This window comes from Carcharodon carcharias, chromosome 9 (assembly GCF_017639515.1).
Source record: "Carcharodon carcharias isolate sCarCar2 chromosome 9, sCarCar2.pri, whole genome shotgun sequence".
NCBI classification, from domain to species: domain Eukaryota; kingdom Metazoa; phylum Chordata; class Chondrichthyes; order Lamniformes; family Lamnidae; genus Carcharodon; species Carcharodon carcharias.
Window position 1 is genome coordinate 77,755,644 of NC_054475.1, and position 27,581 is coordinate 77,783,224.

General features: G+C 48.8%; 1 protein-coding gene across 2 annotated transcripts in view; it reads right to left on the reverse strand.

The window, feature by feature from the left end:
* btk (Bruton agammaglobulinemia tyrosine kinase) overlaps positions 1 to 27,581 on the reverse strand; it is a 424,430-nt gene that overhangs the window by 90,645 nt on the left and 306,204 nt on the right. For both annotated transcript variants that reach the window (XM_041196306.1, XM_041196307.1), the window contains exon 15: positions 3,227 to 3,291. In XM_041196306.1, coding sequence (XP_041052240.1) covers positions 3,227 to 3,291 — 65 coding nt within the window. The remainder of the gene's footprint in view (positions 1 to 3,226; positions 3,292 to 27,581) is intronic.

Below are 27,581 nucleotides of genomic sequence, written 5' to 3' on the forward strand. Positions count from 1 at the left end.
ACTGTCCGCACCAACACAAACTGACCGCACCAACACAAACTGCCCGCACCATCACAAACTGTCCGCACCAACACAAACTGACTGCACCAACACAAACTGACCGCACCAACACAAACTGACCGCACCAACAGAAGCTGTCCGCACTGACACAAACTGTGCACGCTAAAACATACTGTCCACACCAATACACACTGTCCACACCAACACAAACTGTGCACACCAACAAAAACTGTCCACAGCAACAAAAACTATCCACATCAACACAAACTGTCCACAACAACACAAACTGTCCACAGGAACACAAACTGGACACAGCAACACAAACTGTCCACACCAACACAAACTGTCCAGAGCCACACAAACTGTCCACAGCAACACAAACTGTCCACAGCAACACAAACTTTCCACACAACACAAATTGTCTACACCAACACAAATTGTCCACACCAACACAAGCTGTCAAAGCAACACAAAGTTTCCAGACCAACACAAACTGTCCACAGCCACACAAACTTTCCACACCAATACAAACTGGCCCACCAACACAAATTGTCCGCACCAACAAAACGTTTCCACATTAACCCAAACTCTCCACACCAATCCACGTTGTCCACACTCGCACACACTGTCCATGCCAAACCACTCTGTCCACAACAGCCAATACTGTCCACAGCAATGTAAACTGTCCACACCAACACAAAGTGTCCACACCAACACAAACTGTCCACACCAACACAAACTGTCTGCAGCGGTCAACAAACGTCAAAGCAGCAACAATTGTTGGATTTGTGAACTATTTAGCATAATTTTTCCTTAATTTGTCATCAGAGTGTGAACCTTTACACAAGCTCACTGCCAAGAATGTGCAGTGGTAATAGGACACAGAACCAGAAGCAATGTTCACTAAAATCAAACAACTCAGGTTCACAATGTCAGTGTTGAAGTACTATGTCATCAATGATGAAGTCACCTCGCAATGTGACACCAGCGAGACAGGTCTTGGAGTAACCCTAAGCAGCAAGGACAACCAGTCGCTTTTGCATCCAAGGCATTAACACAAACTGAACAACGCTACAGTCAGATCAAGAAAGAGTGCCTGGCTATTGTCTTTGCTTATGAGTGTTTTCATCTATACCTACCTGGGCAAGACAAGGTGACAGTGGAGTTAGGTCACAAGCCATTTCAAAGCATCTTTCTCAAAGCATCTTTCTCAAACTGCTACTATCTGCTCCAAACTATCTACAAAGAATGTTCCATTGTTTACAGTGATATAATCTGGACATGTCATGCAAGCAAGGAAAACAGATGTACATCTCAGTCATGCTGTTGAGAGCAGAGCTCCCCCTGAAAAAAGTTGAAAATGCTACAACAGAATGCAAAATCTTCCAGGTTCAACATTAAGCAGCAGCCCGACATGATCTGAAAGTCATCAACCCAGCAGAGACATTGAATCTGACAGAAGCACCTTGCTCACATCAAATGAACCATCCAACACGATGCAACTCTCCAAGTCTACAGGAAGTAGTGAGGATAGGATTGTCTGAGAGCATCAGGGACACATCTGTGCTCACAAGCATATATTGGGCATACTGAAATGAAGTGACAGCCCAAGGTGGCATCTTGTACAAAGGAAATAGAGTCATCATCCCTAGGGAGATGAGAGGAGAGATGCTGAAGCGCATCCATGCAAGCTATCAAGGAATTGAATTGACTCTCAGAAAGGCAAGAGAAGTGCTCTACTGGCCAAACATGAGCAATTAAATTATAGACCACATTGGCCAGTGCGGTTTGTGTAACGAGTACCAAACAAAACAAGCTAGAGAGCCATTGATGATGCATGACATCTCAAACCATGGATGAAGTTGGGAGTAGATCTCTTCACTAAAGCAGGAACTGATTATTTTATCACTGTAGGCTGCTATTCTGACTGGGAGTTAGATCAGCTGACTTCAACAACAACAGCAGAAATAGTGGAATGCCTGAAAGCACACTTCAGTCATTACTGCATTCTATACATTGTGATGAGTGACAATGGCCCTCAATTCACAAGTGAAGAATTCAGCCAATTCACAAAGGATTGGGAAATTCAACATTACACATCATCTCTGCATTATCCCCAACCAAATGGAAAGGTTGAAGCAGCAGTGAAAATCGCCAAAGGAATCATCAAGAAATCGAGCAAATCTAGCACGGATGTATAAAAGGCAATCTTGGAGTGGAGAAACACACCTATTGAAGGCATGGAAAGTAGTCCTGTCCAAAGACTAATGTCACGCCGCACATAAACTATTCTTCCAATAGCAAAAAGCTACTGAAACCAGAGGTAGTAACAGGCATGTGTGAAAATATCAAGTGAAATGGCAAAAAGCCAAATTTCAGTTAGACAAGGCTGCCAAACCATTGCCAGAGCTGAGCACTGGAGAGGCAGTCAGGGTGCAAACCTTCAATGCTCTCAACAGGAGTTAGCCTACGTGGAAATCTGGTACATACATAGAGAAATTGTCATCTCAATCATACTCAGTGGAAGTGAACAACCAAATACATTAGGTATCTATGCACAACTGGCAAAGCTGTTTCTTCACTGCAATCAGCTGGTCAGGAAGAAGGGATCTCACCATCTGTACTGAGTACAGAATGACCATCAATCCCAGAGGTCCACGTGTCCCCGACAACCACAGTGGAACAATAACAGTTACAAGTCAACAAGTGCCATGGGAATGACACTTCCCGGAGAGAGAGCATTATCCAGATGAACTGCCAATGACAATGCGCAAGTGTAATATTAAGCGATTTGCATAATTATGCATAAACCTGCATGTGTTTACGATCAGGTGCAGAGACTGACTGGTAGAACAAACAATTGTTAATTCATGAGAACAGCGGGTGCATAGTGGGTAACTTGGGTAACCCGCAGTTACACAGAATCATGCATGCAAATGTGTCTCTGTTCATTAAGAAAAGGGGGATGTTTGTATCTTTTGTTCAGTATGAAAAGGGGGATGTTTGGTTTTTGAAATGTAATCAGTCTGATGTCACATTTGGCTTTCTGTAGTCATGTGACTATGCCATGAGGTTGTTTCTCTGGAGGCAGGCATCTTTACAGGCAGCTAAATAAAGACCGAGAAGCTCTGGTGTCTTTAAACATGAAATACGCACCAACTTAAACCATCCACACCAAATCCAATCCTAACGGAATTAAACAGTCTCAACATCAAGTACATCTCACCTGCTCAGACCAAAGTCCGATACCTTCACAGTCCCTGCCTCATCGACCAAGCAGTTCCTGGCAGCCTGAGATGATAAAACAGGGAACAGAATGAGTCAGAAATCTGAGCTGTGTCTGCTAATTAAACCTGTTCCTGCAGATGATCACTAGTAATCCAGAGACCTGGGCTAGTAACTATTCCAGAGGCTTGATTAATAATCCAGTGGTCTAGCCTCGTAATCCAGAGGCCTGGCCTTGAAACCGAGGGGAATTCAGTTTCAAAATCTGCAAAATAGAAGTGACCTTGAAGCTGTTGGATTGTTGTAAAAGCCAAACTGTTCATTAATGTCCTTTAGAGAAGGAAATATGGTAAGGCCTAGTCAGGCCCAGAGCAACGTGGTTGACACTTCATTGCCCTCTGAAAGGGCTCAGCAAGGCACTCAGATGTATAAACATTTTAGGAGTTGACAATAAATGTTGGTCTTGCCCATGACACCTGAGAATGAATTTTCAAAATCTAAGTTTGGCCTTGATCTGCTGAGCTCTTGTTCTGCTTGCCAACTGAGAGTGTAGGATTATCTTGAAGTATGTTAGAAACCTCAACAAGGTCTCCTCTGAGCTGCCTTTCTTTGGGCAGTACAAACACATTCCTGTTCTGTCAATTGTATACCCATTTTCAGCTTTCATACTATCTACCAGCATGGCAGTTTAACCCCAAAATCCCACGCAGACAGCTCCCCCCTGCTCCCCGATTTCCTGGGTCTTCTCAACATCCACCAACAGTTGTCTGGTAAAAATCTAATGTGGTATCAAAGGACCGGCCAGACTGGACTGGGCTGGGCTGAGCCAGACTGGGCTGAGTTGTGCTGGGCTGGGCTGTGTTAATTGGGCCAAATTGGGCTGGGAGCGCAGCCTTAAAAAGCCGGATCTGGCTGAACCTCTGCTTCTTTTGTGAACCATCTTCAAGCTGAGTCCTCAGGTCACAGACGCTTCAGCAGTGGAAAATGTTTCTCTTTCTTCACTCCAGCATAGCCCCTTAACAACTCTGGTAAATGTCCCCTTAAACTTTTCTACCGTAATAATAGTCCCAGCTTCTTCAGTCTCTCCACATTTGTACAGGTGCAACAGGAGTTCAGGACTTGATCAAAATAACCAGCAGGCAATTCACATTTTTGCACTGGCATCTCAATGGGAATGTTACCTCCCAGCTCCCATTCCCAGCTCCCATTCCGATTCCAATTGGAATTATTTTAACCCACCCTATTGTTACTTCCAATAGGGAGAATCTTCAGTTTGTCTACACTAAAATTAATTTGCCGTTGACCAGTTGTGATCTAGCTCCTTCCCAGCTTCCATATGAAAGTTCACAGTATCTCTGCTGAATTCAGAATCCCCATATGACTGTGTTTCCAGGTCATTTGTCTCCGCCGCAATGAATCCACCTAACCTCAGCCCACCACTATCAGGAACTGGTGGTCCACACAATCACAGTTTACTTCTTCCCCTTCAGGTAGTCATTAATCCACATCTTTAATTAGAAATAAGCTAAGGCATTAAGGAAGTTTATGATTCACTTCCACCAACCTAGAACATTTCACACTTACAAAGGTCAATCGGGTTCGTTAGTCAAGAATTACAACTCTAACAGAGTGTTGGATGGTATTTATTATATAACTTTCCTAGATATGGTTCTGTTCCTGAATCAGCAGTACCGGCTGTGGCCCTTCATTGGGTCTGTAGGTCCTGGGTGTGACACTCTATTGGGTCTACAGTTCATGAGTGTGACTCACTTTTGGGCCTGTAGTTCCCAGGTATGACTCTCTATTGGGCCTGTTGCTCCCAAGTGTGACTCTCCACTGGGTCTGTAGTTCCTACGTGTGACTCTCTATTGGGTCTGTAGTTCCTACTTGTGACTCTCTATTGGGTCTATACTTCCTACTTGTGACACTCTATTGGGTCTGTAGATCCTGAGTGACTCTCCATTTGCTCTGTAGTTCCTCTGTGTGACTCTCTGTTGGGTCTGCAGTTCCTGAGTGTGACTCACATTTGGGTCTGTAGTTCCTAGGTATGACTCTCTATTGGGTCTGTAGTTCCTACCTGTGACTCCCTATTGAGTCTGTAGTTCATGAGTGTGACTCTTGATTTGCTCTGCAGTTCCTGAGTGTGACTCACTTTTGGGTCTGTAGTTCCTAGGTATGACTCTCTGTTGGGTCTACAATTCCTGAGTGTGACTCTCTATTGGGTCTATACTTCCTACTTGTGACACTCTATTGGGTCTGTAGATCCTGAATGTGACTCTCTATTGGGTCTGCAGTTCCTGAGTGTGACTCTCTATTGGTTCTGCAGTTCCTGAGTGTGAATCACTTTTGGGTCTGTAGTTCCTAGGTATGACTCTCTATTGGGCCTGTTGCTCTCGAGTGTGACTCTCCATTGGGTCTGTAGTTCCTACTTTTTACTCTCTATTGGGTTTGTAGTACCTGGGTGTGACTCACTTTTGGGACTGTAGTTCCTAGGTATGACTCTCTGTTGGGTCTGCAGTTCCTGAGTGTGAATATCTATTGGGTATATACTTCCTACTTGTGACACACTATTGGGTCTGTAGATCCTGAGTGTGACTCTCGATTTGCTCTGTAGTTCCTGGGTGTGACTCTCTGTTGGGTCGGCAGTTCCTGAGTGTGACTCACTTTTGGGTCTGTAGTTCCTCGGTATGACTCTCTATTGGGTCAGTAGTTCCAACTTGTGACTCTCTGCTGGGTCTGCAGTTCCTGAATGTGACTCACTTTTGGGTCTGCAGTTCCGAGGTATGACTCTCTACTGGGTCTGTAGTTCATACTTGTGACTCTCTATTGGGTCTGCAGTAACTGAGTGTGACTCACCATTGGGTCAGTGGTTCCTGAGTGTGACTCACCATTGGGTCTGTGGTTCCTGACTGTGACTCACCATTGGGTCTATTGTTCCTGAGTGTGACTCACCATTGGCTCTGTGGTTCCTGAGTATGACTCGCCTTTGGGTCTGTGGTTCCTGAGTGTGACTCGCCTTTGTGTCTGCGATTCCTGAGTGTGACTCCCATTGGCTCTGTGGTTCCTAAGTGTGACTCTCTATTGGGTCTATAGTTCCTGAGTGTGACTAGCCATTGGCTCTGTACCACCTGAGTGTGACTCGCCATTGGGTCTATGGTTCATGAATGTGACTCTCTATTGGGCCTGTAGTTCCTGAGTGTGACTCGCCATTGGCTCTGTAGCAACTGAGTGTGACTCGCCATTTGGTCTGTGGTTCCTGAGTGTGACTCACCATTGGGTCTGTAGCAACTGAGTGTGACTCGCCATTTGGTCTGTGGTTCCTGAGTGTGACTCACCATTGCGTCTGTAGTTCCTGAGTGTGACACACCATTGGGTCTGTGGTTCCTGAGTGTGACTCACCATTGGGTCTGTAGTTCCTGAGTGTGACTCACCATTGGGTTTGTGGTTCCTGAGTGTGACTCACCATTGGGTCTGTGGTTCCTGAGTATGACTCGCCTTTGGGTCTGTGGTTCCTGAGTGTGACTCACCTTTGTGTCTGCGATTCCTGAGTGTGACTCCCATTGGGTCTGTGGTTCCAGAGTGTAACTCTCTATTGAGTCTGTAGTTCCTGAGTGTGACTCGCCATTGGCTCTGTGGCATCTGAATGTGACTCGCCATTGGGTCTATGGTTCCTGAGTGTGACTCACCATTGGGTCTGTGGTTCCTGAGTGTGACTCCAATTGAGTCTGTGGTTCTTGAGTGTGACTCTCTATTGGGCCTGTAGTTCCTGAGTGTGACTCGCCATTGGCTCTGTAGCAACTGAGTGTGACTCGCCATTTCGTCTGTGGTTCCTGAGTGTGACTCACCATTGGGTCTGTAGCAACTGAGTGTGACTCTCCATTTGGTCTGTGGATCCTGAGTGTGACTCACCATTGGGTCTGTAGTTCCTGAGTGTGACTCACCATTGGGTCTGTGGTTCCTGAGTGTGACTCACCATTGCGTCTGTAGTTACTGAGTGCGACTCGCCATTGGGTCTGTGGTTCATGAATGTGACTCTCTATTGGGCCTGTAGTTCCTGAGTGTGACTCGCCATTGGCTCTGTAGCAACTGAGTGTGACTCGCCATTTGGTCTGTGGTTCCTCAGTGTGACTCACCATTGGGTCTGTAGCAACTGAGTGTGACTCACCATTTGGTCTGTAGTTCCTGAGTGTGACTCACTATTGGGTCTGTGGTTCCTGAGTGTGACTCACCATTGGGTCTGTGGTTCCTGAGTGTGACTCACCATTGGGTTTGTGGTTCCTGAGTATGACTCGCCTTTGGGTCTGTGGTTCCTGAGTGTGACTCACCTTTGTGTCTGTGATTCCTGAGTGTGACTTCCATTGGGTCTGTGGTTCCTGAGTGTGACTCTCTATTGGGTCTGTTGTTCCTGAGTGTGACTCGCCATTGGCTCTGTAGCACCTGAATGTGACTCGCCATTGGGTCTATGGTTCCTGAGTGTGACTCACCATTGGGTCTGTTGTTCCTGAGTGTGAGTCTCTATTGGGTCTGTGGTTCCTGAGTGTGACTCCCTATTGGGTCTGTGGTTCCTGAGTGTGACTCCAATTGGGTCTGTGGTTCTTGTGTGTGACTCTCTATTGGGTCTGTGGTTCCTGAGTGTGACTTGCCATTGGGTGTGTAGTTCCTGAGTGTGACTTTCTATTGGGCCTGTAGTTCATGAATGTTACTCTCTATTGGGCCTGTAGCCCCTGCGTGTGACTCCCATTGTGTCTGTGGTTCCTGAGTTTGACTCTATATTGGGTCTGTGGTTCCTGAGTTTGACTCGCCATATTCTCTGTAGTTCCTGAGTGTGACTCCCCTTTGTGTCTATGATTCCTGAGTGTGCCTCCCATTGCGTCTGTGGTTCCTGAGTGTGATTTGCCATTGGGTCTGTGGTTCCTGAGTTTGACTTGCCACTGGTTCTGTAGTTTTTGAGTGTGACTCGCCATTGGCTCTGTAGTTCCTGAGTGCGACTCGCCATTGGGTCTGTGGTTCATGAATGTGACTTTCTATTGGGCCTGTAGTTCTTGAGTGTGACTCGCCATTGGCTCTGTAGCAAGTGAGTGTGACTCGCCATTTGGTCTGTGGTTCCTGAGTGTGACTCACCATTGGGTCTGTAGCAACTGAGTGTGACTCGCCATTTGGTCTGTGGTTCCTGAGTGTGACTCACCATTGTGTCTGTAGATCCTGAGTGTGACTCACCATTGGGGCTGTGGTTCCTGAGTGTGACTCACTATTGGCTCTGTGGTTCCTGAGTATGACTCGCCTTTGGGTCTCTGGTTCCTGAGTGTGACTCGCCTTTGGGTCTGTGATTCCTGAGTTTGACTCCCATTGGGTCTGTGGTTCCTGAGTGTGACTCTCTATTGGGTCTGTAGTTCCTGAGTGTGACTCGCCATTGGCTCTGTAGCACCTGAGTGTGACTCGCCATTGGGTCTGTGGTTGCTGAGTGTGACTCACCATTGGGTTTGTGGTTCCTGAGTGTGACTCACCATTGGCTCTGTGGTTCCTGAGTATGACTCGACTTTGGGTCTGTGGTTCCTGAGTGTGACTCACTTTTGTGTCTGTGATTCCTGAGTGTGACTCCCATTGGGTCTGTGGTTCCTGAGGGTGACACACTATTGGGTCTGTAGTTCCTGAGTGTGACTCGCCATTGGCTCTGTAGCAACTGAATGTAACACGCCATTGGGTCTATGGTTCCTGCGTGTGACTCACCATTGGGTCTGTGGTTCCTGAGTGTGAGTCTCTATTGGGTCTGTGGTTCCTGAGTGTGACTCTCTATTGGGTCTGTGGTTCCTGAGTGTGACTCGCCTTTGTGTCTGTGATTCCTGAGTGTGACTCCAATTGGGTCTGTGGTTCTTGAGTGTGACTCGCTATTGGGCCTGTAGTTCCTGAGTGTGACTCGCCATTGGCTCTGTAGCAACTGAGTGTGACTCACCATTTGGTCTGTGGTTCCTGAGTGTGACTCACCATTGGGTCTGTAGCAACTGAGTGTGACTCGCCATTTGGTCTGTGGTTCCTGAGTGTGACTCACCATTGGGTCTGTAGTTCCTGAGTATGACTCACCATTGGGTCTGTGGTTCCTGAGTGTGACTCACCATTGGGTCTGTGGTTCCTGAGTGTGACTCTCTATTGGGTCTGTAGTTCCTGAGTGTAACTCTCTATTGGGTCTGTAGTTCCTGAGTGTGACTCGCCATTGGCTCTGTAGCACCTGAGTGTGACTCACCATTGGGTCTATGGTTCCTGAGTGTGAGTCTCTATTGGGTCTGTGGTTCCTGAGTGTGACTCGCCTTTGTGCCTGTGATTCCTGAGTGTGACTCCAATTGGGTCTGTGGTTCTTGTGTGTGACTCTCTATTGGGTCTGTGGTTCCTGAGTGTGACTCGCCTTTGTTTCTGTGATTCCTGAGTGTGACTCCAATTGGGTCTGTGGTTCCTGAGTGTGACTTGCCATTGGGTGTGTAGTTTCTGAGTGTGACTTTCTATTGGGCCTGTAGTTCATGAATGTTACTCTCTATTGGGCCTGTAGCCCCTGAGTGTGACTCCCATTGTGTCTGTGGTTCCTGAGTTTGACTCTATATTGGGTCTGTGGTTCCTGAGTTTGACTCGCCATATTCTCTGTAGTTCCTGAGTGTGACTCCCCTTTGTGTCTATGATTCCTGAGTGTGCCTCCCATTGCGTCTGTGGTTCCTGAGTGTGATTCGCCATTGGGTCTGTGGTTCCTGAGTTTGACTTGCCACTGGTTCTGTAGTTTTTGAGTGTGACTCGCCATTGGCTCTGTAGTTCCTGAGTGCGACTCGCCATTGGGTCTGTGGTTCATGAATGTGACTTTCTATTGGGCCTGTAGTTCTTGAGTGTGACTCGCCATTGGCTCTGTAGCAAGTGAGTGTGACTCGCCATTTGGTCTGTGGTTCCTGAGTGTGACTCACCATTGGGTCTGTAGCAACTGAGTGTGACTCGCCATTTGGTCTGTGGTTCCTGAGTGTGACTCACCATTGTGTCTGTAGATCCTGAGTGTGACTCACCATTGGAGCTGTGGTTCCTGAGTGTGACTCACCATTGAGTCTGTGGTTCCTGAGTGTGACTCACCATTGGCTCTGTGGTTCCTGAGTATGACTCGCCTTTGGGTCTCTGGTTCCTGAGTGTGACTCGCCTTTGGGTCTGTGGTTCCTGAGTTTGACTCCCATTGGGTCTGTGGTTCCTGAGTGTGACTCTCTATTGGGTCTGTAGTTCCTGAGTGTGACTCGCCATTGGCTCTGTAGCACCTGAGTGTGACTCGCCATTGGGTCTGTGGTTGCTGAGTGTGACTCAACATTGGGTTTGTGGTTCCTGAGTGTGACTCACCATTGGCTCTGTGGTTCCTGAGTATGACTCGACTTTGGGTCTGTGGTTCCTGAGTGTGACTCACTTTTGTGTCTGTGATTCCTGAGTGTGACTCCCATTGGGTCTGTGGTTCCTGAGGGTGACACACTATTGGGTCTGTAGTTCCTGAGTGTGACTCGCCATTGGCTCTGTAGCAACTGAATGTGACACGCCATTGGGTCTATGGTTCCTGCGTGTGACTCACCATTGGGTCTGTGGTTCCTGAGTGTGAGTCTCTATTGGGTCTGTGGTTCCTGAGTGTGACTCTCTATTGGGTCTGTGGTTCCTGAGTGTGACTCGCCTTTGTGTCTGTGATTCCTGAGTGTGACTCCAATTGGGTCTGTGGTTCTTGAGTGTGACTCGCTATTGGGCCTGTAGTTCCTGAGTGTGACTCGCCATTGGCTCTGTAGCAACTGAGTGTGACTCACCATTTGGTCTGTGGTTCCTGAGTGTGACTCACCATTGGGTCTGTAGCAACTGAGTGTGACTCGCCATTTGGTCTGTGGTTCCTGAGTGTGACTCACCATTGGGTCTGTAGTTCCTGAGTATGACTCACCATTGGGTCTGTGGTTCCTGAGTGTGACTCACCATTGGGTCTGTGGTTCCTGAGTGTGACTCCCATTGGGTCTGTGGTTCCTGAGTGTGACTCTCTATTGGGTCTGTAGTTCCTGAGTGTAAGTCTCTATTGGGTCTGTAGTTCCTGAGTGTGACTCGCCATTGGCTCTGTAGCACCTGAGTGTGACTCACCATTGGGTCTATGGTTCCTGAGTGTGAGTCTCTATTGGGTCTGTGGTTCCTGAGTGTGACTCTCTATTGGGTCTGTGGTTCCTGAGTGTGACTCGCCTTTGTGTCTGTGATTCCTGAGTGTGACTCCAATTGGGTCTGTGCTTCCTGCGTGTAACTCGTCTTTGGATCTGTGGTTTCTGAGTATGACTCGCCTTTGTGTCTGTGGTTCCTGAGGATGACTCCTATTGGGTCTGTGGTTCCTGACTGTGACTCGCCTTTGCTTCTGTGGTTTCTGAGTGTGACTCCCATTGTGTCTGTGGTTCCTGAGTTTGACTATCTATTGGGTCTGTTGTTCCTGAGTGTGACTCGCCATTTGGTCTGTGGTTCCTGAGTGTGACTCACCATTGGGTCTGTGGCAACTGAGTGTGACTCTCCATTTGGTCTGTGGTTCCTGAGTGTGACTCACCATTAGGTCTGTAGTTCCTGAGTGTGACTCACCATTGAGTCGGTGTTTCCTGAGTGTGACTCACCATTGGGTCTGTGGTTCCTGAGTGTGACTCACCATTGGGTTTGTGGTTCCTGAGTGTGACTCACCATTGGCTCTGTGGTTCCTGAGTATGACTCGCCTTTGGGTCTGTGGTTCCTGAGTGTGACTCACCTTTGTGTCTGTGATTCCTCAGTGTGACTCCCATTGGGTCTGTGGTTGCTGAGTGTGACTATCTATTGGGTCTGTTGTTCCTGAGTGTGACTCGCCATTGGCTCTGTAGCACCTGAATGTGACTCGCCATTGGGTCTATGGTTCCTGAGTGTGACTCACCTTTGTGTCTGTGATTCCTGAGTGTGACTCCAATTGGGTCTGTGGTTCTTGTGTGTGACTCTCTATTGGGTCTGTGGTTCCTGAGTGTGACTCGACTTTGTGTCTGTGATTCTTGAGTGTGACTCCAATTGGGTCTGTGGTTCCTGAGTGTGACTTGCCATTGGGTGTGTAGTTCCTGAGTGTGACTTTCTATTGGGCCTGTAGTTCATGAATGTTACTCTCTATTGGGCCTGTAGCCCCTGAGTGTGACTCCCATTGTGTCTGTGGTTCCTGAGTTTGACTCTATATTGGGTCTGTGGTTCCTGAGTTTGACTCGCCATTGGCTCTGTAGTTCCTGAGTGTGACTCCCCTTTGTGTCTATGATTCCTGAGTGTGACTCCCATTGCGTCTGTGGTTCCTGAGCGTGATTCGCCATTGGGTCTGTGGTTCCTGAGTTTGACTTGCCACTGGTTCTGTAGTTTTTGAGTGTGACTCGCCATTGGCTCTGTAGTTCCTGAGTGCGACTCGCCATTGGGTCTGTGGTTCATGAATGTGACTTTCTATTGGGCCTGTAGTTCTTGAGTGTGACTCGCCATTGGCTCTGTAGCAACTGAGTGTGACTCGCCATTTGGTCTGTGGTTCCTGAGTGTGACTCACCATTGGGTCTGTAGCAACTGAAATGACTCGCCATTTGGTCTGTGGTTCCTGAGTGTGACTCACCATTGTGTCTGTAGATCCTGAGTGTGACTCACCATTGGGTCTGTGGTTCCTGAGTGTGACTCACCATTGAGTCTGTGGTTCCTGAGTATGACTCGCCTTTGGGTCTGTGGCACCTGAGTGTGACTCGCCATTGCGTCTATGGTTCATGAATGTGACTCTCTATTGGGCCTGTAGTTCCTGAGTGTGACTCGCCATTTGGTCTGTGGTTCCTGAGTGTGACTCACCATTGGGTCTGTAGCAACTGAGTGTGACTCGGCATTTGGTCTGTGGTTCCTGAGTGTGACTCACCATTGGGTCTGTAGTGCCTGAGTGTGACTCACCATTGGGTCTGTGGTTCCTGAGTGTGACTCACCACTGGGTCTGTGGTTCCTGAGTGTGACTCACCATTGGGTCTGTGGTCCCTGATTGTGACTCACCATTGGCTCTGTGGTTCCTGAGTATGACTCCCCTTTGGGTCTGTGGTTCCTGAGTGTGACTCACCTTTGTGTCTGTGATTCCGGAGTGTGACTCCCATTGGGTCTCTGGTTCCTGACTGTGAATCTATTGGGTCTGTAGTTCCTTAGTGTGACTCGCCATTGGCTCTGTAGCACCTGAGTGTGACTCGCCATTGGGTCTATGGTTCCTGAGTGTGACTCACCATTGGGTCTGTGGGTCCTGAGTGTGAGCCTCTATTTGGTCTGTGGTTCCTGAGTGTGACTCGCCTTTGTGTCTGTGATTCCTGAGAGAGACTCCAACTGGGTCTGTGCTTCCTGAGTGTAACTCGTCTTTGGATCTGTGGTTTCTGAGTATGACTCGCCTTTGTGTCTGTGGGTCCTGAGGATGACTCCTATTGGGTCTTTGGTTCCTGACTGTGACTCGCCTTTTCTACTGTGGTTTCTGAGTGTGACTCCCATTGTGTCTGTGGTTCCTGAGTTTGACTCTCTATTGGGTCTGTGGTTCCTGAGTGTGACTCGCCATTGGCTCTGTAGTTCCTGAGTGCGACTCGCCATTGGGTCTGTTGTTCATGAATGTGACTCTCTATTGGGCCTGTAGTTCCTGAGTGTGACTCGCCATTGGCTATGTAGCAACTAAGTGTGACTCGCCATTTGGTCTGTGCTTCCTGAGTGTGACTCACCATTCTGTCTGTAGTTCCTGAGTGTGACTCACCATTGGGTCTGTGGTTCCTGAGTGTGACTTGCCACTGGTTCTGTAGTTTTTGAGTGTGACTCACCATTGGGTCTGTTGTTCATGAATGTGACTCCCTATTGGGTCTGTAGTTCCTGACTGTGACTCGCCGTTGCTTCTGTGCTTTCTGAGCGTGACTGGCATTTGTGTCTGCAATTCCTGAGTGTGACTCCCATTGTGTCTATGGTTCCTGAGTGTGACTCTCTATTGGTTCTGTGGTTCCTGAGTGTGACTCGCCATTGACTCTGTAGTTACTGAGTGTGACTCGCCATTGGGTCTATGGTTTCTGAGTGTGACTCACCATTGGGTCTGTGGTTCCTGAGTGTGAGTCTCTATTGGGTCTGTGGTTCCTGAGTGTGACTCTCTATTGGGTTTGTGGTTCCTGAGTGTGACTCGCCTTTGTGTCTGTGATTCCTGAGTGTGACTCCAATTGGGTCTGTGGTTCTTGTGTGTGACTCTCTATTGGGTCTGTGGTTCCTGAGTGTGACTCGCCTTTGTGTCTGTGATTCTTGAGTGTGACTCCAATTGGGTCTGTGGTTCCTGAGTGTGACTTGCCATTGGGTGTGTAGTTCCTGAGTGTGACTTTCTATTGGGCCTGTAGTTCATGAATGTTACTCTCTATTGGGCCTGTAGCCCCTGAGTGTGACTCCCATTGTGTCTGTGGTTCCTGAGTTTGACTCTATATTGGGTCTGTGTTTCCTGAGTTTGACTCGCCATTGGCTCTGTAGTTCCGGAGTGTGACTCCCCTTTGTGTCTATGATTCCTGAGTGTGACTCCCATTGCGTCTGTGGTTCCTGAGCGTGATTCGCCATTGGGTCTGTGGTTCCTGAGTTTGACTTGCCAATGGTTCTGTAGTTTTTGAGTGTGACTCGCCATTGGCTCTGTAGTTCCTGAGTGCGACTCGCCATTGGGTCTGTGGTTCATGAATGTGACTTTCTATTGGGCCTGTAGTTCTTGAGTGTGACTCGCCATTGGCTCTGTAGCAACTGAGTGTGACTCGCCATTTGGTCTGTGGTTCCTGAGTGTGACTCACCATTGGGTCTGTAGCCACTGAAATGACTCGCCATTTGGTCTGTGGTTCCTGAGTGTGACTCACCATTGTGTCTGTAGATCCTGAGTGTGACTCACCATTGGGTCTGTGGTTCCTGAGTGTGACTCACCATTGAGTCTGTGGTTCCTTAGTGTAACTCACCATTGGCTCTGTGGTTCCTGAGTATGACTCGCCTTTGGGTCTATGGTTCCTGAGTGTGACTCGCCTTTGGGTCTGTGATTCCTGAGTTTGACTCCCATTGGGTCTGTGGTTCCTAAGTGTGACTCTATTGGGTCTGTAGTTCCTGAGTGTAACTCGCCATTGGCTCTGTAGCACCTGAGTGTGACTCGCCATTGCGTCTATGGTTCATGAATGTGACTCTCTATTGGGCCTGTAGTTCCTGAGTGTGACTCGCCATTTGGTCTGTGGTTCCTGAGTGTGACTCACCATTGGGTCTGTAGCAACTGAGTGTGACTCGGCATTTGGTCTGTGGTTCCTGAGTGTGACTCACCATTGGGTCTGTAGTTCCTGAGTGTGACTCACCATTGGGTCTGTGGTTCCTGAGTGTGACTCACCATTGGGGCTGTGGTTCCTGAGTGTGACTCACCATTGGGTCTGTGGTTCCTGAGTGTGACTCACCATTGGCTCTGTGGTTCCTGAGTATGACTCCCCTTTGGGTCTGTGGTTCCTGAGTGTGACTCACCTTTGTGTCTGTGATTCCGGAGTGTGACTCCCATTGGGTCTCTGGTTCCTGACTGTGAATCTATTGGGTCTGTAGTTCCTTAGTGTGACTCGCCATTGGCTCTGTAGCACCTGAGTGTGACTCGCCATTGGGTCTATGGTTCCTGAGTGTGACTCACCATTGGGTCTGTGGGTCCTGAGTATGAGCCTCTATTTGGTCTGTGGTTCCTGAGTTTGACTTGCCACTGGTTCTGTAGTTTTTGAGTGTGACTCGCCATTGGCTCTGTAGTTCCTGAGTGCGACTCGCCATTGGGTCTGTGGTTCATGAATGTGACTTTCTATTGGGCCTGTAGTTCTTGAGTGTGACTCGCCATTGGCTCTGCAGCAACTGAGTGTGACTCGCCATTTGGTCTGTGGTTCCTGAGTGTGACTCACCATTGGGTCTGTAGCCACTGAAATGACTCGCCATTTGGTCTGTGGTTCCTGAGTGTGACTCACCATTGTGTCTGTAGATCCTGAGTGTGACTCACCATTGGGTCTGTGGTTCCTGAGTGTGACTCACCATTGAATCTGTGGTTCCTTAGTGTAACTCACCATTGGCTCTGTGGTTCCTGAGTATGACTCGCCTTTGGGTCTATGGTTTCTGAGTGTGACTCGCCTTTGGGTCTGTGATTTCTGAGTTTGACTCCCATTGGGTCTGTGGTTCCTGAGTGTGACTCTATTGGGTCTGTAGTTCCTGAGTGTAACTCGCCATTGGCTCTGTAGCACCTGAGTGTGACTCGCCATTGCGTCTATGGTTCATGAATGTGACTCTCTATTGGGCCTGTAGTTCCTGAGTGTGACTCGCCATTTGGTCTGTGGTTCCTGAGTGTGACTCACCATTGGGTCTGTAGCAACTGAGTGTGACTCGGCATTTGGTCTGTGGTTCCTGAGTGTGACTCACCATTGGGTCTGTAGTTCCTGAGTGTGACTCACCATTGGGTCTGTGGTTCCTGAGTGTGACTCACCATTGGGTCTCTGGTTCCTGACTGTGAATCTATTGGGTCTGTAGTTCCTTAGTGTGACTCGCCATTGGCTCTGTAGCACCTGAGTGTGACTCGCCATTGGGTCTATGGTTCCTGAGTGTGACTCACCATTGGGTCTGTGGGTCCTGCGTGTGAGCCTCTATTTGGTCTGTGGTTCCTGAGTGTGACTCGCCTTTGTGTCTGTGATTCCTGAGTGTGACTCCAATTGGGTCTGTGCTTCCTGAGTGTAACTCGTCTTTGGATCTGTGGTTTCTGAGTATGACTCGCCTTTGTGTCTGTGGTTCCTGCGGATGACTCCTGTTGGGTCTTTGGTTCCTGACTGTGACTCGCCTTTGCTACTGTGGTTTCTGAGTGTGATTCCCATTGTGTCTGTGGTTCCTGAGTTTGACTCTCTATTGGGTCTGTGGATCGTGAGTGCGACTCGCCATTGGGTCTGTGGTTCATGAATGTGACTCTCTATTGGGCCTGTAGTTCCTGTGTGTGACTCGCCATTGGCTCTGTAGCAACTAAGTGTGACTCGCCATTTGGTCTGTGCTTCCAGAGTGTGACTCACCATTCTGTCTGTAGTTCCTGAGTGTGACTCACCATTGGGTCTGTGGTTCCTGAGTGTGACTTGCCACTGGTTCTGTAGTTTTTGAGTGTGACTCACCATTGGGTCTGTTGTTCATGAATGTGACTCTCTATTGGGTCTGTAGTTCCTGACTGTGACTCACCGTTGCTTCTGTGCTTTCTGAGCGTGACTGGCATTTGTGTCTGCAATTCCTGAGTGTGACTCCCATTGTGTCTATGGTTCCTGAGTGTGACTCTCTATTGGTTCTGTGGTTCCTGAGTGTGACTCGCCATTGGCTCTGTAGTTACTGAGTGTGACTCGCCATTGGGTCTGTGGTTCATGAATGTGACTCTCTATTGGGCCTGTAGTTCCTGAGTGTGACTCACCATTGGGTCTGTAGCAACTGAGTGTGACTCGCCATTTGGTCTGTGATCCCTGAGTGTGACTCACCATTGGGTCTGTGTTTCCTGAGTGTAACTCACCATTGGGTCTGTGGTTCCTGAGTGTGACTCACCATTGGGCCGGTGGTTCCTGAGTGTGATTCGCCATTGGGTCTGTGGTTCCTGAGTGTGACTCGCCATTGTGTCTATGATTCCTGAGTGTGACTCCCATTGGGTCGGTGGTTCCTGAGTGTGATTCGCCATTGGGTCTGTGGTTCCTGAGTGTGACTCGCCATTGGCTCTGTTGTTCATGAATGTGACTCTCTATTGGGCCTGTAGTTCCTGACTGTGACTCGCCTTTGGCTCTGTAGCAACTGAGTGTGACTCGCCATTTGCTCTGTGGTTCCTGAGTGTGACTCAGCATTGGGTCTGTAGCAACTGAGTATGACTCACCATTTGGTCTGTGGTTCCTGAGTGTGACTCACCATTGGGTCTGTAGTTCCTGACTTTGATTCACCATTGGGTCGGTGGTTCCTGAGTGTGACTCACCATTTGGTCTTTGGTTCCTGAGTGTGACTCGCCTTTGTGTCTATGGTTCCTGAGTGTGACTCCCATTGCGTCTGTGGTTCCTGAGTGTGATTCGCCATTGGGTCTGTGGTTCCTGAGTGTGATCTGCCACTGGTTCTGTAGTTTCTGAGTGAGACTCACCATTGGGTCTGTTGTTCATGAATGTGACTCTCTATTGGGCCTGTAGATCCTGAGTGTGACTCGCCTTTGCTTCTGGGGTTTCTGACTGTGACTCGCATTTGTCTCTGCAATTCCTGAGTGTGACTCCCATTGTGTCTGTGGTTCCTGAGTGTGATTCTCTACTGGGTCTGTGGTTCCTGAGTGTGACTCGCCATTGGCTCTGTAGTTCCTGAGTGCGACTCGACATTGGGTCTGTGGTTCATGAATGTGACTCTCTATTAGGCCTGTAGTTCCTGAGTGTGACTTGCCATTGGCTCTGTAGCAACTGAGTGTGACTCGGCATTTTGTCTGTGGTTCATGAGTGTGACTCACCATTGGGTCTGTAGCAACTGAGTGTGACTCGCCATTTGGTCTGTGGTCCCTGAGTGTTACTCCTCATTGGATCTGTTGTTCATGAATGTTACTCTCTATTGGGCCTGTAGTTCCTGACTGTGACTCACCATTGATTCTGTGGTTTCTGAGTGTGACTTGCCATTGGCTCTGTAGTTCCTGAGTGTGACTCGCTATTGGGTCTGTAGTGCATGAATGTGACTCTCTCTTGGGCCTGTAGTTCCTGAGCGTGACTCTCTATTGTATCTGTGGTTCCTGAGAGTGACTCGCCTTTGTGTGTGTGGTTCCTGAGAGTGTTTCGCCATTGGGTCTGTATTTCCTGAGTGTGACTCACCATTGGGGCTGTTGTTCATGAATGTGACTCTCTATTGGGCCTGTAGTTCCTGACTGTGACTCACCTTTGCTTCTGTGGTTTCTGATGGTGACTCGCATTTGTGTCTGTGATTCCTGAGTGCGACTCACCATTGGGTCTGTGGTTCATGAATGTGACTCTCTATTGGGTCTGTAGTTCCTGAGTGTGACTCGCAATTGGCTCTGTAGAAACTGAGTGTGACTCGCCATTTTGTCTGTGGTTCCAGAGTGTGACTCACCATTGGGTCTGTAGCAACTGAGTGTGACTCGCCATTTGGTCTATGGTTCCTGAGTGGGACTCGCCATTGGGTCTGTGGTTCCTGAGTATGACTCTCTATTAGGCCTGTAGTTCATGAATGTGACTCTCTATTGGGTCTGTAGTTACTGAGTGTGACACGCCATTGGCTCTGTAGCAACTGAGTGTGACTCGCCATTTTGTCTGTGGTTCCTGAGTGTGACTCAACATTGGGTCTGTAGCAAAAACAGAATTACCTGGAAAAACTCAGCAGGTCTGGCAGCATCGGCGGAGAAGAAAAGAGTTGACGTTTCGAGTCCTCATGACCCTTCGACAGAACTCAAGTTGCTGCCAGACCTGCTGAGTTTTTCCAGGTAATTCTGTTTTTGTTTTGGATTTCCAGCATCCACAGTTTTTTTGTTTTTATCTTTGGGTCTGTAGCAACTGAGTGTGACTCACCATTTGGTCTATCGTTCCTGAGTGTGACTCACCATTGGGTCTGTGGTTCCTGAGTGTGACTCGCAATTGGCTCTGTAGCACCTGAGTGTGACTCGCCATTGCCTCTATGGTTCATGAATGTGACTCTCTATTGGGCCTGTAGTTCCTGAGTGTGACTCGCCATTTGGTCTGTGGTTCCTGAGTGTGACTCACCATTGGATCTGTAGCAACTGAGTGTGATTCGCCATTTGGTCTGTGGTTCCTGAGTGTGACTCACCATTGGGTCTGTAGTTCCTGAGTGTGACTCACCATTGGGTCTGTGGTTCCTGAGTGTGACTCACCATTGGCTCTGTGGTTCCTGAGTATGACTCGCCTTTGGGTCTATGGTTCCTGAGTGTGACTCGCCTTTGGGTCTGTGGTTCCTGAGTTTGACTCCCATTGGGTCTGTGGTTCCTGAATGTGACTCTCTATTGGGTCTGTAGTTCCTGAGTGTGACTCGCCATTGGCTCTGTAGCACCTGAGTGTGACTCGCCATTGCGTCTATGGTTCATGAATGTGACTCTCTATTGGGCCTGTAGTTCCTGAGTGTGACTCGCCATTTGGTCTGTGGTTCCTGAGTGTGACTCAACATTGGGTCTGTAGCAACTGAGTGTGACTCGGCATTTGGTCTGTGGTTCCTGAGTGTGACTCACCATTGGGTCTGTAGCAACTGAGTGTGACTCACCATTGGCTCTGTGGTTCCTGAGTATCATTCGCCTTTGGGTCTGTGGTTCCTGAGTGTGACTCACCTTTGTGTCTGTGATTCCGGAGTGTGACTCCCATTGGGTCTGTGGTTCCTGACTGTGAATCTATTGGGTCTGTAGTTCCTGAGTGTGACTCGCCATTGGCTCTGTAGCACCTGAGTGTGACTCGCAATTGGGTCTATGGTTCCTGAGTGTGACTCACCATTGGGTCTGTGGGTCCTGAGTGTGAGCCTCTATTGGGTCTGTGGTTCTTGAGTGTGACTCGCCTTTGTGTCTGTGATTCCTGAGTGTGACTCCAATTGGGTCTGTGCTTCCTGAGTGTAACTCGTCTTTGGATCTGTGGTTTCTGAGTATGACTCGTCTTTGTGTCTGTGGTTCCTGAGGATGACTCCTATTGGGTCTTTGATTCCTGACTGTGACTCGCCTTTGCTACTGTGGTTTCTGAGTGTGACTCACCATTGGGTCTGTAGCAACTGAGTGTGACTCGCCATTTGGTCTGTGGTTCCTGAGTGTGACTCACCATTGGGTCTGTAGTTCCTGAGTGTGACTCAGCTTTGTGTCTATGGCTCCTGAGTGTGACTCCCATTGCGTCTGTGGTTCCTGAGTATGATTCGCCATTGGGTCTGTGGTTCCTGAGTGTGACTTGCCACTGGTTCTGTAGTTTTTGAGTGAGGCTCACCATTGGGTCTGTTGTTCATTAATGTGACTCTCTATTGGGCCTGTAGTGCCTGAGTGTGACTCGCCTTTGCTTCTGTGGTTTCTGAGTGTGACTCGCATTTGTCTCTGCAATTCCTGAGTGTGACTCCCATTGTGTCTGTGGTTCCTGAGTGTGACTCTCTACTGGGTCTGTGGTTCCTGAGTGTGACTCGCCATTGGCTCTGTAGTTCCTGAGTGCGACTCGACATTGGGTCTGTGGTCCATGAATGTGACTCTCTATTAGGCCTGTTGTTCCTGAGTGTGACTCGCCATTGGCTCTGTAGCAACTGAGTGTGACTCGGCATTTTGTCTGTGGTTCATGAGTGTGACTCGCCATTGGCTCTGTGGTTCCTGAGTATGACTCGCCTTTGGGTCTGAGGTTCCTGAGTGTGACTCACCTTTATGTCTGTGATTCCGGAGTGTGACTCCCATTGGGTCTGTGGTTCCTCACTGTGAATCTATTGGGTCTGTGGTTCCTGAGTGTGACTCGCCATTGGCTCTGTAGCACCTGAGTGTGACTCGCCATTGGGTCTATGGTTCCTGAGTGTGATTCACCATTGGGTCTGTGGGTCCTGAGTGTGAGCCTCTATTGGGTTTGCGGTTCCTGAGTGTGACTTGCCTTTGTGTCTGTGATTCCTGAGTGTGACTCCAATTGGGTCTGTGCTTCCTGAGTGTAACTCGTCTTTGGATCTGTGGTTTCTGAATATGACTCCCATTGTGTCTGTGGTTCCTGAGTTTGACTCTCTATTGGGTCTGTGGTTCCTGAGTGTGACTGGCCATTGGCTCTGCAGTTCCTGCGTGCGACTCGCCATTGGGACTGTTGTTCATGAATGTGACTCTCTGTTGGACCTGTAGTTCCTGAGTGTGACTCGCCATTGGCTCTGTAGCAACTAAGTGTGACTTGCCATTTGGTCTGTGCTTCCTGAGTGTGACTCACCATTCTGTCTGTAGTTCCTGAGTGTGAATCACCATTGGGTCTTTGGTTCCTGAGTGTGACTCACCTTTGTGTCTATGGCTCCTGAGTGTGACTCCCATTGCGTCTGTGGTTCCTGAGTGTGATTCGCCATTGGGTCTGTGGTTCCTGAGTGTGACTTGCCACTGGTTCTGTAGTTTTTGAGTGAGACTCACCATTGGGACTGTTGTTCATGAATGTGACTCTCTATTGGGCCTGTAGTTCCTGAGTGTGACTCGCCTTTGCTTCTGTAGTTTCTGAGTGTGACTCGCATTTGTCTCTGCAATTCCTGAGTGGGACTCCCATTGTGTCTGTGGTTCCTGAGTGTGACTCTCTACTGGGTCTGTGGTTCCTGAGTGTGACTCGCCATTGGCTCTGTAGTTCCTGAATGCGACTCGACATTGGGTCTGTGGTTCATGAATGTGACACTCTATTAGGCCTGTAGCTCCTGAGTGTGACTCGCCATTGGCTCTGTAGCAACTGAGTGTGACTCGGCATTTTGTCTGTGGTTCATGAGTGTGACTCACCATTGGGTCTGTAGCAACTGAGTGCGACTCGCCATTTGGTCTGTGGTCCCTGAGTGTTACTCCTCATTGGGTCTGTTGTTCATGAATGTTACTCTCTATTGGGTCTGTAGTTCCTGACTGTGACTCGCCTTTGCTTCTGTGGTTTCTGAGTGTGACTTGCCATTGGCTCTGTAGTTCCCATTTGTGACTCGCTTTTGGGTCTATAGTGCATGAATGTGACTCTCTCTTGGGCCTGTAGTTCCTGAGTGTGACTCTCTATTGTATCTGTGGTTCCTGAGAGTGACTCGCCTTTGTGTGTGTGGTTCCTGAGTGTGTTTCGCCATTGGGTCTGTAGTTCCTGAGTGTGACTCACCATTGGGGCTGTTGTTCATGAATGTGACTCTCTATTGGGCCTGTAGTTCCTGAGTGTGACTCGCCTTTGCTTCTGTGGTTTCTGAGTGTGACTCGCATTTGTCTCTGCAATTCCTGAGTGTGACTCCCATTGTGTCTGTGGTTCCTGAGTGTGACTCTCTACTGGGTCTGTGGTTCCTGAGTGTGACTCACCATTGGGTCTGTAGCAACTGAGTGTGACTCGCCATTTGGTCTATGGTTCCTGAGTGGGACTCTCCATTGGGTCTGTGGTTCCTGAGTATGACTCTCTATTAGGCCTGTAGTTCATGAATGTGACTCTCTATTGGGTCTGTAGTTCCTGAGTGTGACTCGCCATTGGCTCTGTAGCAACTGAGAGTGACTCGCCATTTGGTCTATGGTTCCTGAGTGTGACTCGGCATTGGGTTTGTGGTTCCTGAGTGTGACTCGCAATTGGTTCTGTAGCACCTGAGTGTGACTCGCCATTGCCTCTATGGTTCATTAATGTGACTCTATATTGGGCCTGTGGTTCCTGAGTGTGACTCGCCATTTGGTCTGTGGTTCCTGAGTGTGACTCACCATTGGGTCTGTAGCAACTGAGTGTGATTCGCCATTTGGTCTGAGGTTCCTGAGTGTGACTCACCATTGGGTCTGTGGTTCCTGAGTGTGACTCGCCTTTGTGTCTGTGATTCCTGAGTGTGACTCCAATTGGGTCTGTTCTTCCTGAGTGTGACTCGTCTTTGGATCTGTGGTTTCTGAGTATGACTCGCCTTTGTGTCTGTGGTTCCTGAGGATGACTCCTATAGGGTCTGTGGTTCCTGACTGTGACTCACCTTTGCATCTGTGGTTTCTGAGTGTGACTTGCCACTGGCTCTGTAGTTCCTGAGTGTGACTCGCTATTGGGTCTGTGGTTCATGAATGTGACTCTCTGTTGGGCCTGTAGTTCCTGAGTGTGACTCGCCATTGGCTCTGTAGCAACTGAGTGTGACTCGCCATTGCCTCTATGGTTCATGAATGTGACTCTCTATTGGGCCTGTAGTTCCTGAGTGTGACTCGCCATTTGGTCTGTGGTTCCTGAGTGTGACTCACCATTGGGTCTGTAGCAACTGAGTGTGATTCGCCATTTGGTCTGTGGTTCCTGAGTGTGACTCACCATTGGGTCTGTGGTTCCTGAGTGTGACTCGCCTTTGTGTCTGTGATTCCTGAGTGTGACTCCAATTGGGTCTGTTCTTCCTGAGTGTGACTCGTCTTTGGATCTGTGGTTTCTGAGTATGACTCGCCTTTGTGTCTGTGGTTCCGGAGGATGACTCCTATAGGGTCTGTGGTTCCTGACTGTGACTCACCTTTGCATCTGTGTTTTCTGAGTGCGACTTGCCATTGGCTCTGTAGTTCCTGAGTGTGACTCGCTATTGGGTCTGTGGTTCATGAATGTGACTCTCTGTTGGGCCTGTAGTTCCTGAGTGTGACTCGCCATTGGCTCTGTAGCAACTGAGTGTGACTCGCCATTTTGTCTGTGGTTCCTGAGTGTAACTCACCATTGGGTCTGTAGTTCCTGAGTGTGACTCGCCATTTGGTCTGTGGTCCCAGAGTGTGACTCACCAATGGGTCTGTTGTTCCTGAGTGGAACTCACCATTGGGTCTGTGGTTCCTGAGTGTGACTCACCGTTGGGTCTGTGGTTCCTGAGTGTGACTCACCTTTGTGTCTATGATTCCTGAGTGTGACACCCATTGGGTTTGTGGTTCCTGAGTGTTACTCGTCATTGGGTCTGTTGTTCATGAATGTGACTCTCTATTGGGCCTGTAGTTCCTGACTGTGACTCGCCTTTGCTTCTGTGGTTTCTGATCGTGACTCGCATTTGTGTCTGTGATTCCTGAGTGCGACTCACCATTGGGTCTGTGGTTCATGAATGTGACTCTCTATTGGGTCTGTAGTTCCTGAGTGTGACTCGCCATTGGCTCTGTAGCAAATGAGTGTGACTCGCCATTTGGTCTGTGGTTCCTGAGTGTGACTCACCATTGTGTCTGTAGCAACTGAGTGTGACTCGCCATTTGGTCTATGGTTCCTGAGTGTGACTCACCATTGGGTCTGTGGTTCCTGAGTGTGACTCACCATTGGCTCTGTGATTCCTGAGTATGACTCGCCTTTGAGTCTGTGGTTCCTGAGTGTGACTCGCCTTTGTGTTTGTGATTCCGGAGTTTGACTCCCATTGGGTCTGTGGTTCCTGAGTGTGACTCTCTATTGGGTCTGGAGTTCCTGAGTGTCACTCGCCATTGGCTCTATAGCACCTGAGTGTGACTCGCCATTGCGTCTATGGTTCATGAATGTGACTCTCCATTGGGCCTGTAGTTCCTGAGTATGACTCGCCATTTGGTCTGTGGTTCCTGAGTGTGACTCACCATTGGGTCTGTAGCAACTGATTGTGACTCGCCATTTGGTCTGTGGTTCCTGAGTGTGACTCACCATTGGGTCTGTAGTTCCTGAGTGTGACTCACCATTGGGTCTGTGGTTCCTGAGTGTGACTCAACATTGGCTCTGTGGTTCCTGAGTATGACTCGCCTTTGTGTCTGTGGTTCCTGAGTGTGACTCACCTTTGTGTCTGTGGTTCCTGAGTGTGCATCTCTATTGTGTCTGTAGTTCCTGAGTGTGACTCGCCATTGGCTCTGTAGTACCTGAGTGTGACTTGCCATTGGGTCTATGGTTCCTGAGTGTGACTCACCATTGGGCCTGTGGTTCCTGAGTGTGAGTCTCTATTGGGTCTGTGGTTCCTGAGTGTGACTCTCTATTGAGTCTGTGGTTCCTGAGTGTGACTCGCCTTTGTGTCTGTGATTCCTGAGTGTGACTCATCTTTGGATCTGTGGTTTCTGATTATGACTCACATTTGTGTCTGTGGTTCCTGAGGATTACTCCTATTGGGTCTCTGGTTCCTGACTGTGACTCGCCTTTGCTTCTGTGATTTCTGAGTGTGACTCCCATTGTGTCTGTGGTTCCTGAGTTTGACTCTCTATTTGGTCTGTGGTTCCTGAGTGTGACTCGCCATTGGCTCTGTAGTTCCTGAGTGCGACTTGCCATTGGGTCTGTGGTTCATGAATGTGACTCTCTATTGGGCCTGTAGTTCCTGAGTGTGACTCGCCATTGGCTCTGTAGCAACTGAATGTGACTCGCCATTTGCTCTGTGGTTCCAGAGTGTGACTCACCATTGTGTCTGTAGCAACTGAGTGTGACTCGCCATTTGGTCTGTGGTTCCTGAGTGTGACTCACCATTGGGTCTGTGGTTCCTGAGTGTGACTCGCCTTTGTGTCTATGATTCCTGAGTGTGACTCCCATTGCGTCTGTGGTTCCTGAGTGTGATTCGCCATTGGGTCTGTGGTTCCTGAGTGTGACTTGCCACTGGTTCTGTAGTTTTTGAGTGTGACTCACTATTGGGTCTGTTGTTCATGAATGTGACTATCTACTGGGCCTGTCGTTCCTGCCTGTGACTCGCCTTTTCTTCTGTGCTTTCTGAGCTTGACTGGCATTTCTGTCTGCAATTCCTGAGTGTGACTCCCATTGTGTCTATGGTTCCTGAGTGTGACTCTCTATTGGGTCTGTGGTTCCTGAATGTGACTCGCCATTGGCTCTGTAGTTACTGAGTGCAACTCGCCATTGGGTCTTTGGTTCATGAATGTGACTCTCTATTGGGCCTGTAGTTCCTGAGTGTGACTCACCATTGGCTCTGTAGCAACTGAGTGTGACTCGCCATTTTGTCTGTGGTTCCTGAGCGTGACTCACCATTGGGTCTGTAGCAACTGAGTGTGACTCGCCATTTGGTTTGTGGTCCCTGAGTGTGACCTCACCATTGGGTGTGTGGTTCCTGAGTATAAGTCACCATTGGGTCTGTGGTTCCTGAGTGTGACTCACCATTGGGTCTGTGGTTCCTGAGTGTGACTCGCCTTTGTGTCTATGATTCCTGAGTGTGACGCCCATTGGGTCTGTGATTCCTGAGTGTGATACGCCATTTTGTCTGTGGTTCCTGAGTGTGACTCGCCATTGGGTCTGTTGTTCATGAATGTGACTCTCTATTGGGCCTGTAGTACCTGACTGTGACTCGCCTTTGGTTCTGTAGCAACTGAGTGTGACTCGCCATTTGCTCTGTGGTTCCTGAGTGTGACTCACCATTGGGTCTGTAGCAACTGAGTGTGACTCGCTATTTGGTCCGTGGTTCCTGAGTGTGACTCACCATTGGGTCTGTAGATCCTGAGTGTGACTCACCATTGGGTCTGTGGTTCCTGAGTGTGACTCACCATTGGGTCTGTGGCTCCTGAGTGTGACTTGCCACTGGTTCTGTAGTTTTTGAGTGTGACTCACCATTGGGTCTGTTGTTCATGAATGTGACTCTCTATTGGGTCTGTAGTTCCTGACTGTGACTCGCCATTGGCTCTGTAGTTACTGAGTGCGACTCGCCATTGGGTCTGTGGTTCATGAATGTGACTCTCTATTGGGCCTGTAGTTCCTGAGTGTGACTCGCAATTGGCTCTGTAGCAACTGAGTGTGACTCGCCATTTTGTC